General features: G+C 48.1%; 3 protein-coding genes across 4 annotated transcripts in view; 2 read left to right on the top strand and 1 right to left on the bottom strand.

The window, feature by feature from the left end:
* LOC117903121 (activating transcription factor 3) overlaps nucleotides 1-5,093 on the top strand; it is a 40,804-nt gene extending 35,711 nt beyond the window's left edge. Inside the window, exons 5-6 of one of the 2 annotated variants that reach the window (XM_034814960.1) lie at nucleotides 1,087-1,952; nucleotides 1,987-2,151. In XM_034814960.1, coding sequence (XP_034670851.1) covers nucleotides 1,087-1,952; nucleotides 1,987-2,014 — 894 coding nt within the window. In that variant the 3' untranslated portion in view covers nucleotides 2,015-2,151. Of the gene's footprint in view, nucleotides 1-1,086 lie in introns of both variants that reach the window. The other variant, XM_034814952.1, reaches the window with a different exon arrangement.
* Nucleotides 5,094-8,493: 3,400 nt separating this feature from the next.
* On the bottom strand, nucleotides 8,494-10,231 carry LOC117896690. Its single transcript, XM_034805144.1, has 2 exons — nucleotides 10,166-10,231; nucleotides 8,494-9,245 (listed from the first exon to the last, which is right to left on the bottom strand). The coding sequence occupies exons 1-2, from the start codon at nucleotides 10,185-10,187 to the stop codon at nucleotides 8,788-8,790; spliced, it is 480 nt and encodes a 159-aa protein (XP_034661035.1). The 5' UTR covers nucleotides 10,188-10,231; the 3' UTR covers nucleotides 8,494-8,787.
* Nucleotides 10,232-10,917: 686 nt separating this feature from the next.
* Nucleotides 10,918-13,827, top strand: LOC117898953 (ATP-dependent DNA helicase DDX11). The gene is made up of 3 exons (XM_034808687.1): nucleotides 10,918-12,809; nucleotides 12,873-13,070; nucleotides 13,132-13,827. The coding sequence occupies exons 1-3, from the start codon at nucleotides 11,001-11,003 to the stop codon at nucleotides 13,735-13,737; spliced, it is 2,613 nt and encodes an 870-aa protein (XP_034664578.1). The 5' UTR covers nucleotides 10,918-11,000; the 3' UTR covers nucleotides 13,738-13,827.
* The last annotated feature ends 120 nt before the right edge of the window (nucleotides 13,828-13,947 follow it).

Here is a 13,947-nt window from a genome sequence, read left to right as displayed (position 1 = left end):
GAGAGATTTTATTTGTTTTTGGGGGCCCAGAGTCTAGGGCGTGGCCCTTGGGCATGTCGCAGATTTCTATCTTTCTTTTTTGTCACTTAAATTCATATTTATAATTCATGCCACAAAAAAGGCCCCAAGTGCCAAACCCTAAACCCCAAAATCGCATCAAAAAAGAAAAAAGATCGTCTGTGTAAATCACGAAACAAAACAGAGAAAATGCCGCTCAAAAATAAAAGATTATCTGCATTGCAAGTTCCAGAGAGCTCGGACCCCAGACACAGACACGGAGACCCAGACCCAGACCCAGACCTTGCCCCCATCCACGAGAAATCGTGCCACAATGTGTGACGCAACGGGGGAATGCGACCACAGCTGTCAACGGAATCGAATCTCTGTCTCGTGTGTGTTGATTCGATTCGTCACATGGCGATTCGCTACCTGAGGTCTGAGTGCTCTCGAGAAAACTGTGTCGATCTCTCCCCAAAAGCCCAACAGGATCGTTCAGTGCGTAGCACTCGAGAAACTGCAAGAAGTAGTGTGTGGAGACACCTAGAGACCGATAAGATTAAGAGTGTGACTGGGGCTGGGGCTGTGGCTACTTGTTTAATAAATAATTGGGATTCATGTGAATCGTTTAGTTTTCGTAGAGGGTTTGGCTTTTTACGCCTGCTCTCTCTCTCTCTCTCTCGCAGGGTGGCTTAGCAGCATAGAGACGGTCCTGCCTTCATGGGTTGCACTCTTTGCTGTAGGGTTCGTCCTTAGAAGTGGTAGGAAAAGCCACTCCCAGGGTTCCCCACTCTCTCGCAGAGTAGCTTGGCAGTAACAACAATTGTCGGACAACAATTGTGTACAAAGTGCGTAGGAGTCTGTGCCTCCAAGAGAGATCTCGAAATGCCAAAGAGTGGGGCCTCCAAATGTGTCTGCTGTGCGCCCCAAGGGGGGGCAGAGTCGCTTGAGCAATGCTTTTGCCTTCTTTGGCTTCGCCTAGCCGATATGGCGATTGGTGACAAGACAACAATTTGTGTTGCCAGTCGAAGGACGTTTGACAAGACCCGCTCTGACCCGCCATCTCTCTTCTGTTTGTTTCGTTCGCAGACAAAATCGCAGCTGATCAAAACCGGCCTGAAGCTGGCCATCCAGAGCAAGCGCAAGCTCTCGACCTGCGACTCCAGCAGCGGGTCGGAGCAGCCACAATCGAAGTGCTCCCGCAGGAGCAGCAGCATGAACAACAACAGCAGCAGCATCAACAACAACTGCAACAACACGAGCCACAGCTTCAGCATGAACGACGACGACGAGGAGTCCAGCGAGGATGAGGACAGCGAGACCAAGTCCACGCCCAAGGGCCTCACGCCCGAGGACGAGGATCGGCGAAGGAGGCGCCGGGAGCGCAACAAGATTGCGGCGACCAAGTGCCGCATGAAGAAGCGCGAACGCACCCAGAACCTCATCAAGGAGTCGGAGGTGCTGGACACCCAGAATGTGGAGCTGAAGCAGCAGGTGCGCAGCCTCGAAACGGAGCGACGCAAGCTGCTGGAGATGCTCCAGAATCATGCGAATGCCATGTCCCCTGGCTGCCTGAGAACCGGCGGGTGTCAGCTGCCTGCCGTTCTGCTGCAGTCGCCTGCCCAGAAATATCTCTCGGAATTGGAGCTGGAGGGCCAGTCGTCATCGGAGGTCAACATCTCGGGTTCCCTCTCGGGCTCTGGCTCTGGCTCGGGTTCCATCTCTGGCTCTGGCTCGGTGTCGAGCAGCAGCTCTTCGTCCCAAAGGATGAGCATACCATCGATGGCCACCTTCAAGTTTGGCTCCAAGACAGCGGCCATGGCAGCAGCAGCAGCGGCGGCAGCGCAGGTCCAGCAGCAACAGCAGCAGCTACCCAATGGCTACTGCAAGCCATCGCCCAGCCCACAGGAGTTTGAGCATGCCGGATACCTGAGTTCTCCCAACCAGCAGCAGCAGCAACAACAGCAACAGCAACAACAGCAACAACAGCAGCAGCAGCAGCATCAGCAATCCATGAATCCCGCCAGCAGCAACAACAACAGCAACGAACAGCAGCAACAGCAGCAGCAGCAAAGCAATGGCAGCAGCCTCGTTGTGAGCAATCAGCAGGTCTCCGATTATGTCCCAAATTGCGATGGCCTCAGCATGGCATTGGGTCTGGCATCGCTGCCATTGCCACTGCCACTGCCACTGCCCCTCCTGCCAGCGAGTACACCCACCAGCAGCAGCTCCTCGAGCAGCAGCAGCAATCAGACCGGCTCGGCCGCCTCCACGCCCACCAGCATCGCCATTGAGTTCGTGAAGAATGAACTCGTGGATGCCCAGAGCCCCTATACCACGGCCCTCAGTGCGGAGCGTTTTCTGTTCGAGCCGAGCGATGGTTTTCCGGACATCAAGCATGCCGTGAGTGTCCTGCCCACCAGCGGCATCAATAGCCTCAATATGGCCAGTGTTGTCCATGCAAACAGTGGCGGCGGAGCGACAGGACACCACCACAGCCACCAGCACCACAGCCACAGCCACAACCACCATAACAACAACAACAACAACAATAACCACCTGATGGACTTCCATCATGGCCTACAAAGCAATGGCCTGGGCGTCGGTGTGGGCGTGGGTGTCGGCGTGGGCGTTGGCGTGATGACACCCTCCTGCTACGATGACGAGCAGCTGCTGCTGATGAAGAACGGATGCTTCGCCAACGATCTGCTGTCCCAGCTGGCGGACGATGGCACGGACTATGTGGATCTGGACACCGGCGCCGCTGCTTTCATGACCAATGGTGGCTGCCTGGCGTGAGGGCGGGCCCAGCGGGCATCGGCACCGGCAAACGCACACGAGCGCGATCGTGATCGTGATCGCGATCGCGATCTCCTGCTGCTGGCCTTCGAGCAGGATGGAGGCCAGGAGGAGGAGCAGCAGCAGTCGTCGTCGTCGTCGCACAGGCCGAGCAACAGTCCGCAGCAGCAGCATCAGCAGGATGTAGAGATGGAGCTGGAAATGGAGCTGCAACTGGAGGAGGAGGAGGATCCCGCCTGGACACATGTGGATTATTGGTGCTAGGTGTTTGCTGGATCCTCGCACCTTGATGTACATTTTGTAGATGCTACTCATCGACTAAGCAGAAGAACAGATTTAAAACAAGAAGATCAGAAGCCGCAGTCCCCAAGGGCGCACTGAAATCCAAACAAAATCCCTTTAAATGTCCCTAAAACTCTGTTTGAATTTCCCACAAAACATACCCAAATTTTCTCCTGCAAATTATTCCCCCAACAACAATCCCTTGATGCCTGTTTTCCCGCCGTTAACCGATCCGAGTTCTTCCAAGCAAACAAACAAGAAGAGCAGAGTACCCCCGATGACCCATGCCCCCAAGCCTCGAATACCCCCGACACCCTGGTCCCCTCCCATTGTGTAAGTCCGCCTGGAGCGGCGTCCAGCCTGTGGCTTGACTACCTCATGAAGCAAAGAAAGCAGAAAACAATTTAATTAACAATTAAAACCTATCATTAAACAATCAGTTTTAGAGTGGAGAGGAGTATAGGAGTAGCAGTTAGAGAGGAGCGAAAAATACTTGCATAATTGTACATAACCCAACTTTTTTGATACGATTCAAATCGATAACATTCCATTGCAAGCAAATGCAGAGAGAGCGAAGAGAGAGAGAGAGCGAGAGAGGGAGAGTATAGAGAGCAGTGATCAACTGCTAGCAGTCACACACACACATCCGCATCAGTAATTATTAATTTTAATTTTTGTTCAATGCCCTCCTCCATTCTCTAAGCGTTTGTCCCATGATTTTCTTGGTCCTTTGCTCCTTAAACGAAATGCCTTACAAGTTATAAAACATTTACATATATTGGTATATTCACATGATGAGAGAGATTAACGAGTGGAACGAGAAGAATGTTTTTTCGCGTGATGATGTTTGATATTTTTTTGTCTAAAAAAACTCTAGCCTTAGTCAGTGATAAAAAAAAACAACCCCTATATATACAGCCGATATATTCATACGATATATACATTTTTGTTTTTTTTTTTTGTGTCCATATTTTGTAAGCTAACCTTAATGATAAATCAACAAAAACAAGAAAACCACAAAAACAAAATGTTGCCTTAATCAAAAAAAAAACAAACAAAAAAAATTGAAATAAAAAAAAACAAAACTTTCTATTTGACAAAAAAACTAAATTACTAATCCAACACTTTGTTAATTCTTTTGCAACAAAAACAACTAATCTACAAACAAAAATAATTATTAAAAATAATATATACATACAATGAGAGGACGAGAGGAGGAGAAAGAGAGAGAGATAGAGGAAGAGGTATACTCGTAATCGATAGAAAGATCGACGACTTCGATGACCATTAAGTGCTGCTAAATACTGCAAAAATCCTTCAAAACTTGCGCCTTATTACAGTTTAAAGAAAGAAAGGAAAAAAAACGAATGTGAAACTTTTTTGTAAATTATATATTATTATATATAGCATATGTAGGATATATGTACATACGTGCATAGGAGACCATATGATGCCTATACCATTTATATATGCATGCATATATCTATATTTGTGTGTGTCTATTGCCTGATCAACAAAAAAGAAACGTTAAACTTATATACAGATTTAATACGTATATAAAAAGGTTCTACATGTGTATAAAAACAAAAACAAAAAAAACAGCTGTGAACACCAAAAAGTGGCCTAAAGGAGCAAAATCATACACCCACACAGAAAGAAATGAAATGAGAAATATAAAAATTTGCTTTGTTTGTAATTTGTAATTGTAATTGCCTCGATTTGTACTAAAGATATAACCGATAAACAAAAAAATGATACAACTATATCTAATATTTATATATTACTATGTACGAAAAAAAAACAAAATACCAATATCTATGTCTACATCCCCATATGTAAATGTTGAACAGAGCTCTGCACACGCCTTTCTCTAGTTGTACCTATACCATAAATGTTATACATACATACATACATATATCACCATTGAACCTTGAACCTTTGTACACCCACAGCACCCCTGTGCCCAGCCTATTTGCCTCGAATAGGTTTGATTGTTAGAGCATCAAAAGTAATCATGACTTTCCCCCAGTTACCCAAAGCGAAAGATTGTTCGAAATGGGAAGAGAGTTACCTGAGAATATTTGCAAATTATGCAAAAACTTTACCTCACACACGACGCACAGAACCCTATATGGAGGAATAGAGCAGAGACTCCGACCACTCCACTCGGCCACATATAATATTACGCTTTGATCCAAGCTTCCAACCAAAACAGAAACTGACTCTCAGGTGCAGCGAGTGGAGTGGGACGAGTGCATGGAGCTGCCAGCCTCTTTCAATGTTAAATTTAACTGTAACACACACTGTAAACTGTAAACTGTAAACAGTAAACTGTAAATGTAATGCATAACTGTAAAATCGTAAACTGTAAATGGCTATAATGCAATCAAAACAACTCCCATGATCAAGAAAGTGCGGAGGCAAAAGTTCTTCGCTTGTAAATTGTTTTGTTTTTTTTGTAATATTTTTTTTTGTTGTGTACTCATTTGTTTTGTTTTGTTTTCGATTATTAATCGACATTTAATATTTATAATACATATAATATGACATATACAATGGCCTAAGAAAGATTTGAGCTGAGTTTTGGATGCGTTTTGGGATCTGCCTGCAGCTGCACAATGAGACGACGTGAGGGACAAAGAATAGACATATAGCATCATCGGAAATAGAATCAGAATCATCGCCTCATTTCACCTCAACGACTGACAGGACAGACCGCTGAAAACTGACACTTGACCCTTTACTGGACCTTGACTTCATTCTCTAGCTTTTAGTTTGTAGGCTACACACAAAAACATTTTTGTTTGCTGTTTGTTGAAACAAAAGAAAGCGCTACAAAAGTACCTGGACATGCAACAATGTAAGGATCAACGATAAATATCGATATGCGATAGCGATCAATGTTGGTTAACTGTTTAAACATAGAGTCCTCCCCCGCCGCCACATGGAGTACCGGCTGCAGACAGAATCCCAGAACCGTACGACCAAAAGAACTTCCCATTGATTGTATAGATTTTAGAGCCATGTGTACAATATTGCTAAATGATATTTGAAAGATATATCTAAAGTTAACGATCCAATGTAATATACGTTTCTGTCTTTCCACCACAAAACCCCACAAATGAGAAAACAAGCAAAAAGAAAACTCCCACAAACTGTGCTAAAACAAAAAGAGAAACGAAAGGAAGTAGGGACGATATAGAGAGAAAGAGAGCGAGTGTTGTTGTTTGGAGAGAGTCCCAGATGTTATTTGTGTGGTTTTGACCAGAGCAAAACCGTACGGGAAATAGATCTAGCCGACTACTACTACATGCATACACACATATATGAATAGAGCAAAAAGAGAGCAACAATCCAACAAAATCAATTCAAAACCAATCAAGCAAAACGCTAAAATCTTGTGTGTAAACTGATAAATGATAATGCAAAAACCCGACAAGACGCAGCTCCCATGTGTATTCTGTATCCTGTAGAACTAACTGTCGCCCGTAATTGTAACTATAACTATAACTTTAACTGTATCTTGTATATCTCTAACTGTCTCTGTAAACCATCTCCGATCCGAACCGATCCGATCCGATCCGACCAGAACCGAAATCACACACACACAGAAACCACATAAAAAGAACTACAATAAAAATTCAAATTTAATATCCAAAAGAAACTCTCTCTTTCCTCTGGAATGGATCATCGAACAATCGATATGCCCGGCTACTGTCCGAACAACGTCATCTGGCCCCCGGGGCGGCGACCCAACCTCCAACCTGACCTGCCTCTGCCTCTGATTGTTTATCCGAGATTATTTTCGTTCTTGGCGCGTGGCTCGGCGTGGGCGTGGGACAATCGTTTGGTTCTGCCACGAACCACGATCCGCTCCGCTCCACTCTGCGCCGATCGCCCGATCACCGATCGGACCTGATCTGCATCGCTGACGGGGCTGACTTATAAACAGACGATGACATCATGTCGCTCTCTCTCTCTATCTATGCTGTGTCTCTCTTGCAAGCCCGGGATCTATCTCTGTCTGTCCGAGGGTGTGCGATCAGTGACTATTCAGTTAGAGGCAGCGAGCCCCACCATCCCTCCGGCTGCTGGCTGTTCTGCCGCTTTGCTGCTTTGCTGCTCATATGCATAAGTTGAAGGCTCGATCGTTTCTGCGGCGCTTGATATTGAGGCTGGGACTGGAGGCTGCTGCTGCTGCTGCTTGGGTGATTAATGCTCCCCCCGGCCATGATTAATGCCTAATTGCTTATTGAATGTCATAACAGTAATAAAGAAAAGAACGAAACAACAGAACATGCCTCAAATCCTTCTCAATGCAAAATGTGTCATAGAATGGGTCACCAATTCGATGGGTGAGATGATACGACGGCAATCTCTGGCTAGCCCTTGCTATAGAGCATCCGGTTCCACACTTGGTCATCCAACTAAAAATACTCATGTCGAGGATTGCCGGTTTGATATCCACCATCCGTTTGCACAGGCCTCTTTTTGTTGTAGCTTCCGATTGCCCCAATTGCCAGTACACTTGTCCTCAAGCGAAGAGCAAAATGTCAAACAACAGAGGAGGTCTGCCGCATGACGTACAACAACTGCAGGATCTGCAGGAAAGAAACAGATTGTGGAATGGAGGAGGGAGATTTCATGTTAAAAGTCATCCGGCTTAGCGGTTTCAATGTCCAAGAAATCTATGAAATATGAAAACTAAATTACGAACGAAAGAGCCGATACCCGAGCGAGCACTGCTCTGATAAATTATGGCATTTAATCGCATAAAATATCGGCCATAAATAACAACAAAAACGCATTATCATTCAGTTAACTAATAGCAATCACAGTACAGAAACACATCGCACAGTCACAGGTACAGGCACAGGCACAGGCACAGGCACAATTGTGTTTGTATTTGAATTTAGATAGAGTCTTACATGTGTTGCAGCATGGTGTATTTATAGTCGTGCGTTAAGTGAAAAATTATGCCACCAAAGCCACAAAAACAACGACAAGTGCGATTGTGATAAATGGGAAATGTCTTTCGGGGGCCGAAAGGCTCAAGATTAGCGACAGTCAGTGCCCACAGCACTGGCACTGGCACAGCGCACGGCCGCCGGCCGCCTCTGACCATCAATGTCGACCCGCTGTCTGCCAAGGTTCCCCTGCTCCGAGGGAATGCTCTTGGTGGGTCGATGCGGCCGATCGATGGGTGACTCAGTCAGTCGCTGTGTCTGAAGGTCGTATCGAGCATGAGAGTCGGACAGCAGGACGGAAGTTTCACCAAAATCAGTTGAAGTATCTACATATCTGTAAAGTCTTATAAATTTAATCAGGATCTAAATTCATGGATCCATATTCATGGTTCATGGTTCCTCCTTTGAGTAATCGGTTCGTAAAAACACACACATTTTGATGGGGAATCTTTATTGGAACGTATACAAATCTTCTTCTAAAATCAAGTCACTCGTCAATTAACACACAAGCCTAAATTCATACAAGGAAACTTGAGGTAGCATTTCTTTTCTCATTAACCGTCAGCTCTTTTCAGTGGAGAACATTCCAGGTACGTTTTGTAAGCTTGCTGTTTCATTTAACATCAGTTAAGGAACTTCGCATATATTTATGTACGTTAAGGGACTCTGTAAATCTTTTCTTCGGTAACTATTTTTTGGGTTTCTCTCTTTGGGCATTTGATTACAAATAAAGGGAAATCCATTATTTGAATGACATGAATATATATGCCAAGAGTCCAACCGTCACTGCAATGGTCAGCCCCATGAAGATGCACGCTTTTATTTTGCGCTGACGCTGCTGCTGCTGCTCCTTCTCATACAAAGGAGTCATCGAAATGTGCTTGCGGAATGCCGCCATGTTTGACTCAAGGCTGGCCATTTCGCTAAGGGAGACTGGGCGCATCATTAGGCTGAGATGGGTAAATTCAATGCAAGACTGCATGACGTCTATCAGCAACGGCATCATTTTGTTCTTCTTTGCTCGATACCTTATCCAGGTGGGCGAACAATAATCCTCCAATTCTTGTTTCATATTCCTGCGATATGTCATCATATTAAGAGAATCACGATGGTCACCATAGATAAATGGTGGCAAGTCTTGGGATGCTTTCACCATCATTGTATGCATCATTTTGCTGGCTCGATCGTTGAAAGGTTGGACTGGAAAACAGAAATCCAAAAATACAAAAAAATAATGAGAATCACGGGAATATTGCAAATCTGAGCATTATTCTATCCTGAAATAATCAGCGTAATATTTAGCAATAAGCAATTAAACCCCACTAATATTTCCTCAAGGTCGCATACAAATCATCAAAATGGGTGAGCGCATGGGCAGCAGCGCCCCCTTTCTGCCGCCGCCAGCATCATCCGAGTGAGCCGCCGATGCACGCGTGTGATTGATGTGTCTGCACTAGGCGTACATTCTCGGCGCACACATTCTCACGCACAAACACACACATGTAACATTTACATAAAACACTTTTTGCCCCACTTTGATGGCACCCAATGGTCCGTCACAATTAACAGCGTGCAAGTTAGCACGTTGCACGTTGAGGAGAGCGAGAGAGAGATGATGCTCGCGGGCCTCAATCAGAGTTTGCCTTAGTTAATCTGTCAGTCAATCACTGGGTCACTGGAGCTGCAGCAGAAGTTCAGGCTGCTGGTGCCGGCGCTCCTCAGAAAATCTCGACCTTTGCGTGTGTGTGTGTGGATAATGGATACACTACATATGCATGTACATATGTACATACACATATGCATACATGCAAACTTGCAACTTCGAATTCGCCGGCTTGCATTCGAAGCATGGGACGCCACGGCTGTTCTTTCTGTTCTTGTGCAAATTTAGGAAAAGGCTCTGCTCCTGCACTGCCGCATTGCAATGGTTGGTACCAATCCCAATGCAACAAACGCATTGCTAGCTTTTGGCTTCGACGCCATTTTGAAAGTGCGGCGTCGGCTTAGATTTAAGGCGAGAAACCCATGAAATTCATGACTAATTCGCAATCAATCAAGTTTGTTTGTGGCGCATTACTAAGCTCAACAGATTTGCATAACAATTACTCAATTACTCATACCTGGGAAAATTGATTTATACATTTTTCACACACTTCTGATCTGCCAGACAAAAAATGGCGCCGAAAGGAAAAGTGCTGGAGCTAGAGAAAAAGCATCGGCCGTCACTGCTTCTATATCGATATTTAAGAGAGTATCGATTGTTTATGTTGCTTCGTGTCTCTTTTATATGTAAGTTGATTCACAACAATACGAAGAATGAAATTTGATTCCTGTATTTAAAAAAATATAGTTTTTAATTATAATAATGCATTCACATAAAGTATCAATTTTTGAATCGATATTTGAAAACAGCATATCTTTCAATGCGATAGTTAGAGTTGGATTTTGGGCCCACAAAATCATCAACATACATTAACTCTAGAGAATCCATTAAATTCATTTTAATTTAATCACAAATTCGGATTCAAAGGAATGCAGCCGCAGACTTTGTTCCACTTATCGCACAAAAATACCGATAAGTGGACATCTGTACAAAATTTAAAAAAATATGTATATATCGATATATCACATTGTAGTCGGGAACCTGGCCTCACCCGTGTCCACCAGGGACTATTTAAGGTATACAGCAGCATTTCGATAAATAGGATGAAATCTCAAATTTAGTTTTGAGAGTCCGAAGTAATTTTAGTTGGAATATCGAAATCGAGGTCAATGATTTAAGATTTACGGTATATTTTGAAAATGTGAAGGTATATTTCGGTATATTTTTGAGCGTCGTGCGGTATATTTGATCGATAAATTCGCGGTCACACTCGCGTCCGCTTTGTGTTTTGTTCTTGGCGCGTCATTTTGTTTCCCCTGTGCGAAAAATTCTAGGAAAATGTAAAACCGGACATGGCCCAATATTCGCCGCGCCAGTGCCTGGACACGCCCGAAGCCACTGACTTTGGTTTCCCCTTCGCCCCATACGCCATCCAGGAGCAGCTAATGCAGGAGCTCTTCTCGGTGCTGGAGCGCCGACAGGTAGGCATCTTCGAGAGTCCCACGGGCACAGGCAAGTCTCTGACCCTCACCTGCGGCGCCCTTACATGGCTGCACCAGCATGAGGAGCTGGTGCGCTCCGAGCTGCTGCAGCGCATCGCCGAGGTGGAGAAGGAAATCGACCGCTTGCAGGCCTCCAGTGCACAGGCGGAGGACTGGATCAGTGCCCAGAGTGAGTCCCGGGAGCAGCAGGTGGAGCTGCAGCAGCTAAACCGCCTCCGTTCGCTGCTGGAACAGCGAGAACAGCAGCTAGCGAGGATCAGGGAGCGCACCAAGGAGAGGAAGAAGCATCAAAAGTTCAGGACACGAACCAAGCCCGAAGGGGAACAGCAGCAGCCGGAGGACATTGAGCCTCCCTCCGACGCAGATGCAGACTCTGATTCCGACCACGAGCTGGCCGACGGTCCCGAGGAGCAGTCGGAGGATCGCTATCGCGCCGTGCAGATATTCTTCTGTAGCCGCACCCACTCGCAGCTGGCGCAGATCGTGGCTGAGCTGCGGAAAACACCACACGCGGCGTGGGTGCGTTGCGTCTCGCTGGGCTCCCGGCAGCAGCTGTGCATCAATCCGCAGGTGCGAAAGCTCCGGAACGTGGGCCTGATGAACGAGCGCTGCCTGGACATGGCCCGGAGCAAGGCCCCGGCCCCTGCCAATCCCAGCAAGAAGTCTCGTCTGGCGGTTGGAGCCGCCACCTCGCTCAGCCGCTGCCCCTTCAAGACGCCCGCGCTGGTGGAGAGCCTCCGGGATGTGGCCCTGTGCGAGCCGCTGGACATCGAGGAACTGGCCGCCGAGGGCAGCGCCTGCGGTGGCTGCTCCTACTACGCCTCCCGCTCGGCCCAGGACGATGCCCAGCTGGTGCTGCTGCCCTACCAGCTTCTCCTGCAGCAGTCCGCCCGCCAGCAGCTGGGCATCGACCTGCGTGGCTCCATTGTGATCGTGGACGAGGCGCATAACCTTCTCGACTCGATTGCCCAGCTGCACGGCTCAGAGCTGACCCGCTCCCAGCTGGAGTTGGCACGCGATCAGGTCACCGGCTACAAGGAGCAGTATGCGCGCCGCCTCAGCACCCGCAATCTGCTGAGGATCAACCAGTTGATTTTCGTTCTGCGCCGTCTACTGAAACTGCTCGAGCCGAAGGCCAAAGAAGACGGAGCTCCGCCACAGCCACCGCCACCGCCACCGCCCGTGCGTATGCTGCGCACCTATGAGCTGTCCTCCGAGGGCGACTTTGACAACATCGATCTGCACGCCCTGCTGGAGTTCTGCGGCCGCACGCGGTTCGCCCAAAAGGTGCAGGGCCATGCGGCCCGGGCGCAGAGGGAGCCGCGTCCCAGCGAGAACCAACCGCCCGCCTCCAGTCGCCAGACGCTGCTGCAGCGCCTGGCCATGCAGCATCAGACGCTGGGGAAACAGCCGCCGGGAAAGCGCAAGCTGGCCGAGACACAGCCAGAGGCAGAGACAGAAGCAGAAGCAGAGTCGAAGGAGCCGCAGCTGGAGAGGCTGGCACCCTCGCCCATTCGGCCGTTGTTGGCCTTCATCGAGACGCTCACCAGCAATGCCGCGGATGGACGAGTGCTGCTTAATGTCCAGGCGGGAATCGTCAAGTATCTGCTGCTGGATCCCGCCGAGCACTTTGACGACATCCTCTCGGAGGCCAGAGCGGTGAGTGGGCCTCAAGTGGGTTTTATTTAATCAAGCAAATAATCCTCCACGTGTCTGCCACAGATTGTCATTGCTGGTGGCACGATGCAGCCCACGCAGGAGCTGAAGGAGCAACTGTTTGCCCGCTGCCCGGAGCGGCTGGTGGAGCGCTTCTACAGCCATGTGGTGCCGCCGGATGCGGTGCTGCCGTTTGTGGTGGCCAAGGGACCGACTGGAGCCAGCCTCTGCTTCAGCTATGCCCAGCGTAGCACTCCCGTCATGGTGAGTGACTGGCGGCTCCTCTCGCACTGCTCCTGACCCACTCTAATCTCCACTCTTGCAGCTGAAGGAACTGTCGATGGTGCTGCAGAACCTGTGCAATGTCGTGCCTGCAGGCGTTGTCTGCTTTCTGCCGTCGTACGAGTACCTGGACACGGTCCACAGCCATCTCGAGCAGAGCGGTGGCCTGGAGACCATTGCCCGAAAGAAGCGCATATTCCGCGAGTCCTCTGGGGCCGCAGATCAGCTGCTGCAGCAGTACGCAGAGGCTCCTGGCCTCCTGCTGGCCGTCGTCGGTGGTAAACTGTCCGAGGGACTGAACTTTGCCGACGACCTGGGACGGGCCGTGCTCGTTGTGGGCCTGCCCTATCCGAATCGAAATGCACCCGAGCTGCAGCAGCGGATGCGGCATCTGGACGAGCGCCTGGGCCCCGGCGCCGGCAACGAGTATTACGAGAATCTCTGCATGAAGGCGGTCAATCAGTGCATCGGCCGCTCTGTGCGCCACATACGGGACTACGCGTGTGTCTTTCTGCTGGACGAACGCTATGCCAGCGCCAGGATTCGGGATAAGCTGCCGGACTGGATAGCCCGGCACATTGCGGAGCCCAACGGCATTGGATTTGGTGCTGTTCAGGCACGAACCGCCCGCTTCTTTAAAAGTAGATGACGAATCTTAGTATTATTCCTGCCTTAGTTCTGGAGATCTGTGAAATTTGTTGAGCAATTCAAATTATTTAAATACATGCACATATCGATACATGGCGGAGAGTGTTTTTACCAATCGATAACTAGAAGCGATATGCGAAAACTATGGAGTAATAATTAATCAGTCAACAAGAGATAATACAATTCTGTTAAATCGAGATGGCAGGCACTT

Source organism: Drosophila subobscura, chromosome A (genome assembly GCF_008121235.1).
Source record: "Drosophila subobscura isolate 14011-0131.10 chromosome A, UCBerk_Dsub_1.0, whole genome shotgun sequence".
Lineage (NCBI taxonomy): Eukaryota > Metazoa > Arthropoda > Insecta > Diptera > Drosophilidae > Drosophila > Drosophila subobscura.
Note: the sequence above shows the minus strand (reverse complement) of the source record. Positions and strands in the feature narration are given on the sequence as shown.

Coding starts and splice junctions, on each gene's coding strand:
- LOC117896690 (XM_034805144.1), bottom strand. CDS start 10,187: ATGTATAAATCAATTTTCCCAG. Junction 9,246..10,165: donor GTATAAATCAATTTTCCCAG/GTATGAGTAATT, acceptor TCTGTTTTCCAG/TCCAACCTTTCAACGATCGA.
- LOC117898953 (XM_034808687.1), top strand. CDS start 11,001: ATGGCCCAATATTCGCCGCGCCAGTGCCTGGACACGCCCGAAGCCACT. Junction 12,810..12,872: donor TCCTCTCGGAGGCCAGAGCG/GTGAGTGGGCCT, acceptor TGTCTGCCACAG/ATTGTCATTGCTGGTGGCAC. Junction 13,071..13,131: donor AGCGTAGCACTCCCGTCATG/GTGAGTGACTGG, acceptor CCACTCTTGCAG/CTGAAGGAACTGTCGATGGT.